At 40.1% G+C, this 17,452-nt stretch overlaps 1 protein-coding gene and 1 long non-coding RNA gene across 2 annotated transcripts in view; one reads left to right on the top strand and one right to left on the bottom strand.

The window, feature by feature from the left end:
• APMAP (adipocyte plasma membrane associated protein) overlaps nt 1-11,024 on the top strand; it is a 31,613-nt gene extending 20,589 nt beyond the window's left edge. The window contains exons 5-9 of the mRNA XM_020794740.3: nt 87-203; nt 3,139-3,313; nt 5,859-5,993; nt 6,514-6,706; nt 10,302-11,024. Coding sequence (XP_020650399.2) covers nt 87-203; nt 3,139-3,313; nt 5,859-5,993; nt 6,514-6,706; nt 10,302-10,511 — 830 coding nt within the window. The 3' untranslated portion in view covers nt 10,512-11,024. The remainder of the gene's footprint in view (nt 1-86; nt 204-3,138; nt 3,314-5,858; nt 5,994-6,513; nt 6,707-10,301) is intronic.
• The window catches only part of LOC140703947 (uncharacterized), a 37,847-nt gene continuing 20,685 nt past the window's right edge, over nt 291-17,452 (bottom strand). Inside the window, exons 2-3 of the long non-coding RNA XR_012083122.2 lie at nt 8,485-8,565; nt 291-8,061 (exon numbers count right to left, since the gene is read on the bottom strand). This is a non-coding gene — a long non-coding RNA (uncharacterized LOC140703947). The remainder of the gene's footprint in view (nt 8,062-8,484; nt 8,566-17,452) is intronic.

The following is a 17,452-nucleotide window of genomic DNA, read 5'->3' as shown; positions in this document are numbered from 1 at the left end:
CTATTGGTATTACTTTTCTGAAGCAGAATTGAAACTTTGACACACAAGCTGATGATTGTGACCCTGTTACAAATTTGTCTCAAAAGGTAGCAGAGAAGATGAACCTGCATGTGGGAGACCTCTTGGAATACGTGTTGGACCAAATAGCACCCTTTTTGTGGCAGATGCCTACTATGGCCTTTTTGAGATTAATCCTGTCTCAGGTAGGCTTTATCCTCTTTTAGAGTTAGGAGGTCTGAAAGTTTGCTTGAGTTACTGTTTGTTTCTCTGCCTTATTTCAACTTTCGTTGTTTTCCTATTATTTGCATGGAGTATATTTATGTGGTGCTGTGGAACAATATAAGGATTAAAACCAATTGTAACATTTCCACTGACCAAGTTATTGCAAACAAGTTCTGTTTTAAGTACAGTAGTTTGAGTTACTCCTGTTAGTAGAGCGAGGATTGGAAGGGCTTTTCTAGCAGGCTCCACTTTGTATGCTTGGTCTTACTGTTTTTGAGGTCTTTTGTGCAGGTGGGGCCTGCCAGAGAAGATAATGTGATGCACAATTGCCCTTCCATGCACAATTTCTCTTAATAGGATCCTGGCCTTTATTTTTGATTTGCAGTAGAAATCCCAGTGATTACTACTTACAGAAAGAGTTCACAATACCTTATATGTAGTGTAGTGGCTGGTATCCCATGCTGCACATAGGGAGTTCATAGTGGCTTATACATAATGTCAATGGTCCCCAACCTTGGGCTCCAGATGTTCTTGGATTTCAACTCCCAGAAATCCTGGTCAGCAAAGGTGGTGGTAAAGGCTTCTGGGAGTTCTAGTCCAAGAACATCTGGAGGCCCAAGGTTGGGGACCACTGCATAATGTAATAGGTGGTATCCAAAGAGGTTCTAGGATAAAGGATTCTCTTCTCCCTCCTCCTGCAAAACCATGTTTCTCAAAAACCTTCTAATGTAGAGTGAGGAATTGGGAAGGGGCAGCTTGCATGAGTTTTTAAAGCAACAATTATACTGTTAATATGTACGCGTAGAACTGTTTAACTGGATCACCTTCCAAGGCCATCAGCAGACCCCAGGAGCATATCTTTTTAAGGTACCTTTTGGGGTTGGGGTTGGGTAACTAACTTCCAGAAACTGCTTGTTATGGAAAATATCCTTTCCTCTAGTGACTGAACGAAAGGATAAAGTCCTGATGAGACTTCCTGCTGTTGTTCATTCCTAAATTGTCTACTTCCTTCTAATCTTTCTGAGATACAGCTGGTTTTGTTAACTCCATTTCTCTTTCTTAAATACAGCAATAGATTGGTCTTAAGTCCTCACTTATACAACCAACCGTTGAGGACTGAAGCTTAAAACCGAGGCTGGTTGGAGAAGGGAAGCAAAATTTGAAGTGATGTCCTGAGATAGAATGTAGCATATCAAACATATCCTACATTTTTATGCACCATGTTCTAAATAAGCTCAAGCAGTAAGATGAATAAAGTTACATAAGTTACATGTGTGCACAATGAGCATCATTTTGATGCCTTGCTTTGCTTGTATTCCTTTTCATTCTCTCTTTTTTCCTACTCCTTGCTATTGATTAGGCCTATGCGTACTAATGATTAAAATAGATTGGAATACTTTGTATTTGCATAGTAGAGATGTATCTTTGTGGCAATGTTTGGTTAATGGTATCAGTATCTTTATACTGAACTATGCATAAAACAAGGAATTGTTTTGAATCTTATTGATGAATTTTGGAATATTTGTTTTCAAACCCTTAAGGAATATTTTTTAAAAGCCAGGGTATAAGTAAATACCACCAAATGAGTTGTTTACCACACAGTTATGGAGACACCTGATGTCTTGAATTTAAATTTATTACTAAGTGGTTTGCGGAAGGCTGTGGCAATTTCTCCTCAGCCTACAGTTTTCGAACAGAGAGATAGTTTGGTGAAGTGGTGATCACAAGACAATAGCAAGTTGTCCTTTCATAGTATGCAACTTAGTATGCTTTTCATTCATTCAGAGATGATTAGCCTTAGATAAGAAATGTTGTAGAACTTTTGAATGTAGGATTCTGATTTCGGGAAAGGAGGTTAAAGAAGTTCAACTTAGCTGTGACTCACGTAGATGGAGCTTGGCAGGTTCTATCGCTTAGCCTTCCTCCACTTTACAGATTTGCTGGGCAAAAGACCAAGATAGGCAAAGTGAAGTTGCTTTCAGCCACCAAATGCTGTTTTTGCAGCCCCTGGCTCCATCAGACTTCTCCACTTCCCCCATTAAGAATGTTTTTTTCCTAGCAAAAATGAAAAAGGTGAATTGCTGCTCCTTTAAGCCTCTAAGATAATTGTTTCAAATATTAAATATGTCATAAATAGGACGGTATTCGTATGCAAATATCCCCACACAGGTGGTGCTAATGGGGCTGGACCCATGGGGATGGACCCTTGCTATCACCACCTGTGCAGGGATATTTGTATTTGTATATCAATACTCCCATCTCTAGTCATAAGGCCTCTCTGCAATGTTTAGTTTTCCAAAATGCCAATTTCTCAAAATCAGAAGTTTTTTTTTTCAGGTTTGGTTGGTTTTTGTTTTGCTTTTGCAGCCTATATGACCAGTGGAGGGTCCCAAGCATAGAAAACTGGACTCAGACCTGCTGAAATTGCCCATACTCTGAGCTACAATGGTGCTCTAAGCTCTGTGGAAAAAAACACAGTTCTAAACTGACCTAATAGTCAGAGCTTCTTTTGCAAAAGGTTCAGAGAACATTATACCTGATGCCTGAATCCAAGGGTTTGTATACTCTAAAAACTTAAAATCAGGCTTAATGACTGAAATCCTGTGGCTCAGTGTGATAAGTCACAACTAGAGTAGGCCCATTGAATCAGGGGGACCTATTCTAGTTATAACTTAATGCACTAAGCAACAGGAGTTCAACCAGAATCTAATGCATGAATTTAACAACAAAACCAAAACATTAACATATGCGCACAGCTTTATCTTCTGAGCCAAAATAATGAAAATGCTTCTTTGACATATTTTAGTTTTGTCATTTGGTACCCATTCAGAGGTGGCTTTTGAGTTTGAAAGGTAAAAATTATCAGATGCTAAAGAGTTGAGAGGTCACAAGAACCACTTCTCTTTTTGTGATCAGGTGAAGTGAAACTGCTTGTATCTTCCAAGACTCCCATTGAGGGAAAGAAAATGTTATTTGTAAACGATCTTACTTTGACCCGGGATGGAAGAAAGATCTACTTTACTGACTCAAGCAGTAAATGGCACAGAAAAGATTACTCCTTACTAATCATGGAGGCATCAGATGAGGGCCGGTAAGTGCACTGGTCATAGACGCTTAAAAATCTTCATATTACTTTTGAGCATCAACTGCCAAAGCAGAATGTTGACTAAGCAGGGTGACAGTATTTGGTGAATTATTTTCTGATCTGTGGCACCGTTAGGACTGCCTAATCTGCAGTTTCTAGAGATAGGTGTTTGTTCTTAGTATGCTAATTCCAAATTAAAATTATGTAAATTATAAAAATCTAATTAAATGTACAGTCACACCCTGAGCTGAAGACTTTTCAGAAGAGTTCCTTTTTGATCTGTACAACTGTCAATGATACTCATCCCTCAATTGCAGTCCAAACTACCATGAGGATCTGTTCTCGATCATCCCAGAGTGCAGGACACTCAAAAAAAGGGCTCAAGTTACAAGAAGCCAGATTTCAGCTGAGTATCAGGAAAAACTTCCTAACTGTTAAAGTAGTACAGCAGTGGAACCAGTTACCTTGAGAGATGATGAGCGTTCCAACACTGGAGGCATTTAAGAGAAATTTGGACAACCATCTGGCAGATATTCTTTGATTGTATTCTTGCATTGATCAGGGGGTTGGACTAAATGGCCTTATAGGCCCCTTCCAGCTTCGTTATTCAACGATTCTATGTTTTCTCAATAATATGATACTGGAAAGAAGGAGAGTATCTAGGACTGGAGCATGAGCAGATACTGAGAGCAGTAGCAAGTGGCATAATGTGGTAACATTGGAGAGATCAGCTGCCCTTCTGTGGCTTACTAGGGAAGTGCACACCAACAACATCCTCATTTAATTCATATCAGCTTATAGTAGATACAGTCAAAGAGCCCCCTAAAGTGTCTCCCAAAAGTGCGGCACTCACTCACCACTATTAATGCTGCCTCCAAGGCTGGTCACTCTTTTCCATCTGCTGCTGCCGCCACTATTACCAAGGGCTGATTTGTGGAACAGTGTCCCCTGAGCTAGCAAGCAAATGAGAAAGTGGTGGGCACAGCAACCTCTTAAAGGGATGGCAAATATCAGGAGGGCACCCACCACTGTCTGACAATACCACCACTGCTGTTGCCTTCTTTTTCCCTTCTGCTACTTGCCCTGCATTGCTTCAGCCTCCCTTTAGACAGAGTGGCTTCCTCTCACCATTGAGGGGAGGCAAAGCCTGCTCCCATCTCCTCTCTTGGCTTCCCAGTCCTAACCTGCTTCCTGTAGGCACCACAGCAAAACTGCTGGTTAGTTGCTCACTGTTTGCCTGGTTCAAGCAGGCAAGCAAGTTCAGTGATGATAAAAGCAAAGAAGGAACTCTCCTTCTCACTAGGTTCCAGCCACTCAGTGCGACATTCCCAGTCGTTCCCTGCATTCTGATTGGCTGCTGACAGTAGCCCTTGCAACACTGCCACAATAGGAATTTCTAGATGATTTTATACACCATGGGGTGACAGAAGGCTTCACAGATGAGGGGAACATGGAAGAACACAAACCATCCATGCAGTCCTTCAATTTAATAGGTATGGTTAGTATTTCAGTTCTTTTCTAAAAACCAATGAAAGGAACCTGAACCCTATTTGTGGTGACATGAAGCATCCATCTCTGTGGCTTTCTCTGAGTAGGGTTCCTGATCTGTGCCTTGTTAGGTTTGCTTTAGGCAGGGAGAACAGGTGTACAAATTACACATTCATATTATTGAGTTGCCTGTGCTTTGCCTCATCATTGAGTTTTGGCTTGGTGATCATGCAGTTCCTTTGATTTCTTGTGTTGTGATACAGGGCTTCTGGAGTCACTTTTGGTATATAACTATACATTCTGCCATTTCTTGTCCCCATTATTCCGTTTTCTCCATTTTAGCTGTAATGAACATATGATATTACTAGATGACCTCTGATTACCAGAAGTCTCTAGGAAAACTGGATTAAAATAATGGCCTTATTATCCTTCATGGTCTTGCTGCAAGAGGGTGCTTTGACTTTACTGCAACAGTGAAACTGATGAACCTACTGGTGCTCATCATGACAGCAGAAACATTAAAGCCAGTTGACAGAAATGGGCTACATGGTTACAACGGCTTCACTTCCTTAGGCCAGCCAAGCCTGTACAGCCAAGCCTGTAGTTGGAGGTGTATGGCTGAAACTGGAAATTATCCTTTGCTTCTGGCTGAAAACTCTCTCATACTGTACAATTCCCTAAGTGTTGGAGAATAAAATATTTTGATGATGCTTTTTACTAATATCTAATTAGTCAAAAACTAAGCTATATTTTTAGTGACACTTGGGATTGTTGAGTGAGTGGTACACTGAATAGCCTTATTACCTTTTTTTACTGGGGTGCCTAATTTGAGGAGCCAGCTAGCTACTGGCAGCAAACCAAATAGATTAGACTGTTATGTTGTTGTAGAATTCAGGAAGCAGGCTTTACCCCTGCTTTTTGAAAACAAGTAGACAGATTTCAATGCACCATTGTTGTTTCCACAAGCTAGTCTTTATTTTTATAATCGGGAAAGGTAGAAATAGAAAATTCCATGGCCACTTAGTGGCTTTCCTAATTAATGGTGTAATTTATGTGCCCTTAGCTTACTTGAATATGACACTGTGACAAAAGAAGTGAAGGTCCTAATGGGAGGGCTCAGATTTCCGAATGGAGTCCAGCTGTCACCTTCTGAAGATTTTGTGTTGGTGGCTGAAACAACAATGGCAAGAATACGAAGGTAAGTAGGATGTTTAGGTTGCTGCACAGGGTGGGGAAACAATATTTAAAAAAATCTGTATCAACTTTTAAAATGCAATTTTTAAAACAGACATCTGTAGCATACTGTATTGTGTGAAGTAATAAAAATTTAAAAAATTACTTCAAAGCTAAACCTGTGAAGTTTTTAAAGCCAATTCAGTCTCTTTCACTGGGATTGGTCAACTTATTCAACAGGGTAAATGTTACTGAAATCAGAGTTTTCTTTGGATGATTTAAATCACCTTAAATCAGTCTACTCCATGATCTTTATCAAATGGTTTTGCATGGTTAACATTTGACAAATGTTCTTAATGCAGTTTTCTTCTTAGAAATATGCTTCATACAAAGATTTGTTCATCTGTGTGCAGAGGTGAGGTTGGAATTCCTCATTATATTTTTTCCACTTCCCATCCTTGCTGAACTAGAGGCTTGTGTAAGTCATCTACAGTTCTTGGGCTTGCACTATGGTTTGTAAGAAGTTATGTATGTTAACTTTTTAGATATTACGTATCTGGCTTAATGAAAGGTGGAGAAGACATGTTTGTAGAAAATATGCCTGGCTTTCCAGACAACATTCGTATAAGCAGCTCTGGAGGTTACTGGGTGGCCATGTCAGCTGTTCGAGCCAATCCTGGTTTCTCTATGATGGATTTCTTATCTGAAAGACCATGGATTAAAAGGATAATATTCAAGGTAAAAACAAACCTATTTAAGATAAAATTTGTATCTAATACTTATGGTTCTTATGCTGGAATGAGTTCAAAACACTTGAAAGAAATTCTACTTTTCATATCTAAGTTTCTTTTTAATAGAGTCATTCACTGTCCTGCCCCAATCATTGTGCCAGTTGATATATACCTTTAGAACTAGTTTTAACACTTTTAGTTTTCATTCTAAGGTTCTGCTCTCCGACCATAATTGTTTTAATAGCAGTTTAAAATCTGTCTAATAGGCATGTTGTGACAGAACCAGAATACTAGTTAGGGTTAGTGGTTTCAAATCATGTATTTGCTGCTTCCCAAAAGATGGAAACAGCAAAGAGACATTTTGGGAAATAGATATTATTCTAAACAGAACTTGGATATAATGGCTGAGATCCTGTTCATGCAGCTATGCAGTTCAAGGCTGATAAAGTCATCAGTGGCTGTGATTTTTTCAGAAATAAAATTGGGACTCCCCACCCCAGATGAGAATGAAGTCTTTGTTCTTCCATTTGTTTCAGCTAAATTACTTACATCTCTCTTGGACCTCCCAGATAACGACTCGGACTGGATCACATAGACACATTGCCTGGGAGTTCCAAAAAGAAAGAACAAAAATGGTGTTAGTGTATTTTCTTTTGCTACCTTCCTTCCACTGCATTTTTTTCCATTTATGGCTGCTTCGGGCCTTTTTAAGTGGTGTGAGACCTGCAGGAACAAAATTACCCTTTTGGACAGGCAGTCACAGTGTTTGGTGTGTTTGGGGAAGGCTCACCAGCCAGCTTTGTGCCCCACTGTAAAAACTTTACCAAGCTGACCCTCAAATTGTGGCTTCAGCAGCTCTGGTCATTTCTCTGGGAGAAATCCCTGTGTCTGTCACAAGAAACTGTGATGGAGGGTTCCCAGGCTCATACCACGGACCTTTCTCTAGATTCAGGTGGCTCACCTTCTTCTAAGCAGTCGTTGAAGGCTTCAAAAACGACTACAAAGTCTCACCCTTTGACGTCTGGGCTGAGAGTGGCCTCCTCAGTGTCGAAGCCGAAGCCTGTGTCGATGCTGAAGAAGAAGGCCTCAGCCTTGCAGAAGCCCAGGCATGTTGCAGATAAGGCCGGGCCTTCACATTTGTCAGAGGTTCCTCCTTGTTGAGAGCCAGTTTGCCTTGACTTACTGTCTGGGGATGAGGATGCTGCTTCCCCCCCCCCCCGATGTTGCACCTCCTCCTCATTGCAGTCACTCTCCAGACTGGCTGAGGTTGTTCCAAAGGCGCAGACGAGCCCGTGCTCTCCTCCCAGCTTGCTTTCAGGCCGTGCCTCCTTGTCAGCACTGAACTGGATTCCGCCTGATCTCCTAGGAAGAGGACACAGAGGACACACCATGTGGAACCACCTAGGGAGATGGAGCGCTGTCGCTACCATTTGGCACACTATGTGGCTGCTCCTGTGGAGGCTCCTTACCGGCATTGAGGCCTTAAGAGGGTGCATGTTTACAAGCACCCAGTATATTATGAGCCCGAGGACTCTGAGCCCAACCTCTATTATCATCTGAGGTCCTATGATTTTGATTCCCGATACCAGCGCCACCCAACGTATGCATTCTGCTGGGCCCAGTCGCCTATACCTTTGCCCTCTCCACTACACTATCAGGTGTATTTGGAGTTGAATCCGGTTTTGGACAAGGAATATCAGGTCTTGCCATCTCCTCACTGATACCATAAGAGAGCCCTCCTGGATGAGCATCAGACAGCACCTGAGCCCAAGCGCTGTTACTTACTAGCTTCAATGCCAAACCGCCCATTCAGCCTGGAGTCGGGGTCTTAGCACCGCCCCTCGCCTCATCCATCTTGGTGACATCCTGAAACGCAGAGAGGGAAATAAAGTCGTTTGCCCTGCATTGAGCCTGAGGTGTACCATCCAGCTTCCATGTGAGATGAACAATTTCCTATGCCAGAACAGATCCCTATTCCGCTCAATACCGATTCCAACACTTTCGATGTCGAGTTGGCCAAAGACTCTCCATCAAACACTCCCACCCCAGATTCCAAAGTTGTGGAGAGTCACCCCTCATCCCCGTGGGAAGATTATTCTTCCTATTCTCAGTTCATTCTGAGAATTGCAAAGGTGATGTATCTAGCCATGGATCAGCCAGTGTCTGAAGAGGTGGACAAGGTCTATGAAGACATCATCCAGGACCAGAGTCCTCCTCTTCACCTGGCTTTTATACCATCTTTCCTTAAGCTCATCAAGGAGTCCTGGAGTAAGCCATCCTCTAGTCAACAAATCCCCAGAAGGCTCAAGAATCTGTACCAGAGCACAGAGTTTTGACTCTTGTCCTCTGAGGATGTCGGTCACAGAGACTGGTGAAACATTAGGAAGAACAACCTTCAGAACACGGCCAAGGAGCCTGAAAAACGCACAACAACCAACAATCTGTACTGTCTTTATCTATTCCTGCCTATTCCACTCATTCAAAAGACAGTTATCAAGATCCACCAGGACAACACAGATGCCATCCTGATCGCCCTTTGGCGGCCCCGCCAATCATGGTTCTCTGCCCTGCATACCATGGTGTCAGATCTTTTCTGACTCCTGAGGGTTCCACATCTATTGACCCTGAATCATGGCAGGACATTCCATCCAGACCTCAACTCACTTCTCCTGATGGCATGGAGACTGGCCCCACAGTAGCCGTTGTCTTGGGCCATGCTAGTGTTACAGGTAACACTTTTTTTGCCCAAAAACTGCCACTGCCCTCAACAGGTTTTCCGTGATGGAGGAGGTTCCATGGGAGCCTTGGGACTTTCACAGGAGGGGAATTGGATTGTTTTAATTTCCAAAAATTTGCTGCCACTGATGACACCATTAAACCATACATGGTGTAGTTACACAAATAATGAGTTCAGCCACTGTGTTAATTTTAATAGATTAACATTATACTCATTACATTTTAGTGAAACAGACAAAATCTTAACCAGTAAAAAAAATGTTTTAGAAATAATTTTTTTTGTTATTAAATATTACATATTGCTATTTCCTTTGTAGAAATGAGTGAGTAGACAGATTCTGTGTTTCAGAGCAGTTAACATTCCCCAAGCTTACAAACTGCTAGGAATGTGCAATATGAAATTAATTTCTGTCTAAGAAAATAATATATTTTATTAATTATTTCAAACACAATGTTGATAAACTCTCTGGTCCTATTGATTTAAGTGGACAAGGCTTAAGTGCATATGTAGCTTTGTCACTGAAATGAACTGGATTTCAGTGTGCCTAAATCTGGCTGTACTTTTTGTGGATGTCCTTTTGTTGATATCTTCAGTTATTTAAAACCTGAATCATTATTTTTATATATATATAATCAATATTCCTTGACTGTAGTTTTGGAGGACATGTCTGACAAAGTAGATGTGTCCACAAAAGCTTACATTAAAATATAATAATCTTTAAGATGCCACGTTTTGTAGGGTTTTTTTTGTTTTGTTTCTTTGGATTTTGCCTAATATTCATTGACTGTTGGCTTAATAAATATGTGGCTTTAATGCATACATGACTAGAATACAAATGTCCCTAAAATGTATTCTTGTCTTTCAGTTGCTCAGTCAAGAAACTGTAATAAAATTTGTGCCCAAGTACAGCCTCCTTGTAGAACTAAGTGATACTGGATCCTACAGAAGAAGTTTCCATGACCCAAATGGAATGGTGGCAACATACATAAGTGAAGCACATGAATATGATGGACATCTCTATCTTGGCTCTTTCCGATCTCCTTTTATTTGTAGACTGAATCTTGAGGATGTCTAAATCTCCGTGCCAAAAGCAACACCGCTGTTGTCTTGAATTATTCTAGGACAGTGAAGGAGCATTAGTCACAAATGTGGGCCAAGAAAAAAAGAACGGAAGCACAGTCACTCATGAAACATTATGTAACTAGCAGGATACAGAATTCAGCCACTTCTCATTTTAAGCATGCCAGACTAAAACCAGCAGTACAGTCCTCTGTGACTTCTTTACTTCCCTTTAAAACAAATACAAGTTATCCCATGAAACAAGATGTTGTTTGTTAACATTCTTAATCAATGTTAATTTATGAATTGCTTCTACCATTGAAAAATGTTGTGTACAACAGACTTTATTGACTTTCCACATGTTTCACAAGTACTGTGCTCAAAATACATTGCTGGATCAACATTTTACCATGTTTTGCATGTATTAATTTGAGTTTGGGTCTGTCTTTATAAGCATGTTTTTTAAAAGCATGCATATTGTAGTCCCCTGTGGCATTTAGAGATAAACTGAATTTGACTACAAGCATAATTCCATTTATTGTCAGTCCTGTTTTCTGCATGGGGAAGTCTGAAGACATAAGAGCCCTCTTGTCTATGACTCCCTAAAGCTAAAAATGTCCCTTCAGAGTAATATTCCTGTCTTTTAAGAAAAGCTGCCTAAGAATCTTATTTTGTGTCTGAAGATGTTATTTAATCACTGGCACAATCTTTTCAGGCACAGGAATATATATTTGCAACAAAGAGTGGGAAAGATTCTTGAAACTCTCAGGCGCTGCCTGACTTTCACTAAATAAAAGCTAGCCATGAAAACTTTAATTTCTTTTCTGGATTAACTAAAAGCTACACACATCTACTACTAAACATAGCCGCCTAGAGTGGTCACAATGACCAGATAGGCGAGGTATAAATGGAATAAATAAATAACTAAAATAAATAAATGTTGATGTAAATGTCTATTATAGGCTGAAATTACTTTTCCAAGCCCTTAAAAATATAGCTTATTACTTTTAAAATTTGGTGCGTGTTTATATGTGGACACATTAGTGGCCAAAATCCTGTTCCTTAGTGTACTACCCTGTTTCCCTGAAAATAAGACCTAACCTGAAGATAAGCCCCAGTATGATTTTTCAGGATGCTTGTAATATAAGCCCAACCCCCAAAATAAGCCCTAGTTAAGTGAAACCTGCCTTCCACCATTGTGCAGCAACCAGAAGAAGATGACATGACTGTATTTGAATAAACGTAGATTGTACATGAAAACAATTAAGCATCCCCTGAAAATAAGCCCTAATGCGCTTTTTGGAGCAAAAATTAATATAAAACCCTGTCTTATTTTTGGGGAAACACTGCATATCACCCCACTTAATGGGGGTTTTGTGAGTCAATTTCTCATGTTCCATTGATTCAAATAGGCCACTCTAACTGCACCTTACTTTAGCTTAGTAACTTGCAGTTAGAGTAGACTCATTTGAATCAATGAATCTTATGGCAGAGTTGACCAATTATATCCCAGTTGATTCAGTGGGCCTATTCTGGTGCAATTGACTATGCTAAGCAGTGATTTTGGCCATTTGTTTTTAAGAGATGTAAAGCTTGGATCAAATTGATACGAGATTTTTAAAGTTAATGTAATGAACAGGATTTGATAGGTTTATTGAACTACAGTGGGGTGGCATCTGAACAGTCAATGTTACAAATTTGTTAACCAAAATAGAAAATTAAATTATATTATCCAAGAGCTAAAGTATAGTATTTTATGCATCATTTTTATACCTTGTTTTCCCTAAATGAATACATAAAAATGGTGGCAGCTCACTGAATAAGAATAAATATAGAACAAATCATAGTTTTAAAAATTGATACAAAACATGACCAAAACTATAAAGTAACAGTAGCAGGTTAAATGTTCTGACTAAAATGCACCATATTAATGCAGGAAAAATAGAACAGTGTACTCAATTTGAATGCTTAGGCAAATAAAACTGTTCCCATTTAGTGCTGAAAGTCCATGGTTGAAATACTGACTAATAGGATGTCATTCCACAGAAAATACTTTTTCCTTCTTGTTTTGCATTAGTTCTCTTCCAGGCAAAGGTTCAGAAGCCATCAAGAGAGAAGGACAGGTCACTTACCTGTAACTGTTTATTTGAATTTATCTGTGAATTCACACATACACCATATGTTTCAGTTTATAAAACCAACCACCATTTTTCTAACCCCAAAACTAAGAAATCTTACTTAGCTTTGAGTATTCAGCCTCTGGGCTCAGAATGCTCAGACATTATGAGTCCCTGTTGCATCTGAGCCTACAGGTTCCACCTCCAAACAAGGTGTGTTCTAATTGGTTTGTTCATGCCACTAGACAGTGGCTAGCTGGTAGCAGAGGAGGACATTATGGTGTCCCTTTTTGGCGCTTTGGTGTTCAACAAACAAATTCTTGAAAATCTCATGTCTTGGAAATGTAGAAACCTAAGGGCCTATGTACCATATTTTTCCATGTATACGTCCCCCAATGTATAAGATGACCCCCTAATTTTAACCCTTGCTTGAGGAGGAGTAGCAGTCTGCTACTTTGCCTCAGCCTCTGTGTCCTGCTGCTAAGCCCATGAGTGGTGCTGGAGGAGACTGCAGCAGGAGGAGGAGGCGGAGACTGAGGCAAAGCAGCAGCCACAGTCTGCCTCCTCTCGCTGCCACCATCACATCACTTCCTCCAGCAATCGTCTCCTTTGGGCAGGGGACGGGGGGGGGATGTGAGCTGGAGGTAAGCCCCAGCAGCAGTGCTGGAGAAGGCGATCGGGTGGCGGAGGCAGCAGTCAATGGGCAGCCGCAAGAGGTGGCTGAGCGCAGCTGCTCCTCCGCCTCCTGCTGCTGCCTGCCGTGTATAAAACAACCCTCGATTTTTCCTCTAATTATTGTAGGAAAAAGTGTCGTTTTATACATGGAAAAATACGGTACATCCTTGGAATGGAGCCATCATTCTAGATCAGTCAAAGGAGATGAAAAGAAAATAGGGAATACCAATGGCTGGTTATCATGAAACTCTGAAACAAGCTGTGGTAGAAAAGACAAGTCTGGAAAAAAAGGTTTACTTTGTTCTTATTAAATTGGGAGACAAGGCAGATCACAATGAGGGCAGAAAGTTCACTAGCCCTACAGGCAGCAGCCAAGAACGGGTTTATAAGAAAGTAACTTTTCGGATTTGTTTTTAGAATGCAACCCTAGTAGTTTTTTTTGCAGAATTTGCAGTGTTCAGGTTGATGCCCCTCACCGAGTCAAAAAAGACGTTTGGAATGTATGTCTATGAGGGGAATTTTACTATTACAAGTCGTACACTTCTTAAATGGGTCCAACGGGGCCATAAAAAGGTGGGGGGAGCCCATTTTGAGCTAGTACCTATTGAAGAAATAAGGGGGGGGACTTCATTTTCTTGTTCTTCTAATGGACAATAGTAGCCAGGAGATGGAAAGAAAAGGGTAAGAAATTATGTACAAACTTTTTGACACACATGGGTTCTGAGAGGGGCTCGGAGGTGTTGTCTTAGTGGTGGTCTGAGGGAACTGACAGTAGCCTCCAGGATGGGGAAGGCATGCTTAATGGAAAGGGTGTTTCTAAGCATGTTTTAAGGCTCTAGAAGATTCCTGGTATGTTCACACAGCTGCAGAACAAAACCCGTATGTGTGATTTCACAGAGATCATGAAGAAAAAGATATATATGACCAGGAAGAAATTTATAAAGATGTATCACCGGAAACAAATTTATATATATAAAACCTGGGCTCACTAATTTCTTGCTGCATTCGGCAAGGACTTATAGCTAGCTTAATTTATAGAACATACCTTGTGTTAACCTTTTGAGCAAGAAAGCAAGCTCCACAGATTGTGGCCAACCGTTTCTTTGTGATTCATCATCTGTTGGGATTAATTATTGATAACCCAGCCTCAGTAGCAGTTTCTAAAGCCAGGAGAAAGTCCGCTTTGGTGGCAAACAGCACTTTGGCTCTGTCACTCAGCGCAGTGGCGGGGGGGGGGGGAAGCTACCCTTCTTAGCTTTGTGGGATCTCTGGCTTTGAAGGCTGCATGCAATTTTTTTTCTACAGTTTGGTATGAGCCAAGCTAATGTTGGATTTTTGTAGCTGAGATGCTGTTTGTTTATCTCATCATTTTCTAAGCCATTGCAATAACACCAGACCTGTCATGAGTAATTACATGCACCTGGATTTTGTTTGTTTGTTGCAAAATACGGTAGTAATTTAAGTCTTATTCCTTGTAGAGATGCTTTTCAAAATAATTTGACAGTTTTACTGGAAAATGCGTGGCACACTATGAATTCTCACTAAGCAAACAGTGAAAGGGAGTAATACTTGGATTTTGACTTTTAAGAGGCCTGCGGTTACCTTCAAACATGTGGCTCACAAAGCTGCCTTGAGAGAGACTTAGGGTTATGTAGTCTTACTGCATAAGGTTGTTACAAAACTAAAATGCTAGCTCTATATATGGTATCTATGCCCTTGGAGGAAGAAGAGACAACAAATGTGTTAATTTACTACTGTATTTATATCCGTCTGCCAAAGCACTCTTTCCAGTGAAAAACAAGGGTTTGCATTTTAAGAGCCAGTAACATATGATCATGTTTTATGGTGTTTTACTCCTCGTGGATACAGCCTACTGGAAATAATCCAGCGGGGGGTGGGGTGGAAAACGGTTTAAAACAGCATAGTATAACCAAGCCAGTAGGTTTTTGCTTCTCTTATATTTAGTATAAAACATTAACCCCACTTTCTGGGCAAGCATGTGTTTAATAAATACATGTACACATCTGGTCTCATGTCAAGGTACATTATACAAAAACAACCAATTTAGGTACACGTGCTTCTACAGTTAAATCACATCATGACCATAGGAGACAGTTCTTGCAAGATAGGAATCAAACAAAAGCTGCTGCCAGCCAGGCTTCTGATGCTGCAATCTAATTTCTTACTCTGATGTAGCGAAATGCAGTGACTGAGATGAAGAGACTGAATACAAGATCCGATAAATATAATAGTTTTTAAAAACATCACCCCGGAATCTGAGTCTTTCTGACCTAACTATTAGCTGTGTTGAGATAACACAGGCAATGCTGTAAAACTAATTCTCGTAAGGTACACTATGAATTCTATATTACAAATATAGTACCACTTTGTTTGAACTGTTTTTAAAAAACACTATACAGTATTCTTCTTCCTGGTCTCTGTGGGTCATGTCGTTATTTTGTGTTAAAGTACAGCAATGTTCTTGATACAAACCAAACCAATCATCTGAGGATTACTTGCCCACAACACTAGTTACTCAGCATAAGTAATGGGGCAGATAGAAGTGTAAGTGCTTCTGCGGTTTCCCAGGAAATGCAGCTGATGGATGGCTATGAGCACATGTATGGCATCACACGATGCAAGCATATTCATGGCTGACCAGGATGAATGCTTATATGCAACCTGACGTTTTGTGAGTCATGATAGGTCTCCACCCAGAAACCAGCTTGATGATTTGAAAAGGTGGCGCTTTGTACATAGCAACCTCATAGTTCCCTAGCCGGAGGAAGGATTGTTTTTTTTTTCTTGAAGGGATTTTGTGCCTTTAATAGCCTCAAGAGTTGCAAAATATCTGGCTTTCTCTTATGCACAAACAACCCGCACCATGATATGCTTTGGGCTGAATCTGCCTGTGCTGTTTTTTTTTCCAAACAGGTAATAGCTAGTAAAATAAAGTGATCCTTGGTGTATGTTTGCCCCCACCCTACTTTGATTGCTGATATACTGTACTCTGCTTTAAAGATCAGACAAAATGGGTCTCTTTCAAATATTTACAAAACAAAAGTGTGGTGATGAGAAAAAATGTGCAGGTGGTGTGAAGGAAGCACAGACACTATGTTGTGAGTGCCAAAATTTTTCCAGCAAGACTTTGGTGCTTTCCATGATAAACACAAATTCTGCAGAGTGAAATTTCTCCCTCATTGTATCTTCATACCAGGAAAATCTTCTCTGTTGAATTTCTGCTTAGACAGTAGTTAAAAGATACAGGGAAAGCTTGTAGTTACTGAAGAGTACAGCATACTGTGATAAAAGAACAATGTTAATTTATGGATTAATTAATATAATCTATCTACATTTCTTTCTAAAAGTGTAAGAAAACTTTTGTTTATCAGAAAAATAAACTTATGAAAGGAAAGGTGATCAAAGTCCTTGTTCTAGGTAACTAAGTGGGAGGTGCCAGGAGCCAACCTCTAGTGAACAAAGTGTCTCCTTCTAGGGGGAATAAAAGAGAGGTATGAGAGAGAGAGGATGTGACATCAACAACCCTAAGAACAGTAATCTAAGGACAAAGGAAGGTCAGCCCATGTCAGAACAAGTAAAGAAACTGGAAAAGGTCCCCTTTCTCTACTCTTCCCCAAACAAAGACATGCATCTTCTCAAGTGCAAGTTAATTTGCATCCAGTTAGTTTCAACAGTAGTTTTTGTTTTGGAACATTCATTCATTCATTCATTCATTCATTCATTCATTCATTCATTCATTTATTTAATACCCCGCCTATCTGGCCCACCGGACCACTCTAAGCGGCTTCCAAATATAAAATCAAATAATAAAACATAGACAAATACATAATAATCGGACAAGAACAGCAGTAAAAATAAAAAGGAAAAGTAAGAAAAAATCAAGAGTTGGCTGGAGGGAAGGCCTGAATAAACAGCCATGTTTTTAATTGGGTTTTAAATTAAATTGTTTTAAACAATTTAAACATAAATATTAAACTCACCTTCCATGGGTGTGTCATGTAGAGATTAATTTTAAACTTTCCCATTTCCCATCCAAATTCTGCAAAATCTAGCTTAATGACGTTTTGAAGGACACAAAAGTTTATGTTCGAATATATAATTTTTACTCATGGACCACACAGCTAAGTTTCTTTCTAATGTGTGC

Source organism: Pogona vitticeps, chromosome 1 (assembly GCF_051106095.1).
Source record: "Pogona vitticeps strain Pit_001003342236 chromosome 1, PviZW2.1, whole genome shotgun sequence".
Taxonomy (NCBI): Eukaryota; Metazoa; Chordata; class Lepidosauria; order Squamata; family Agamidae; genus Pogona; species Pogona vitticeps.
This window is presented reverse-complemented; position numbering and strand designations above follow the sequence as displayed.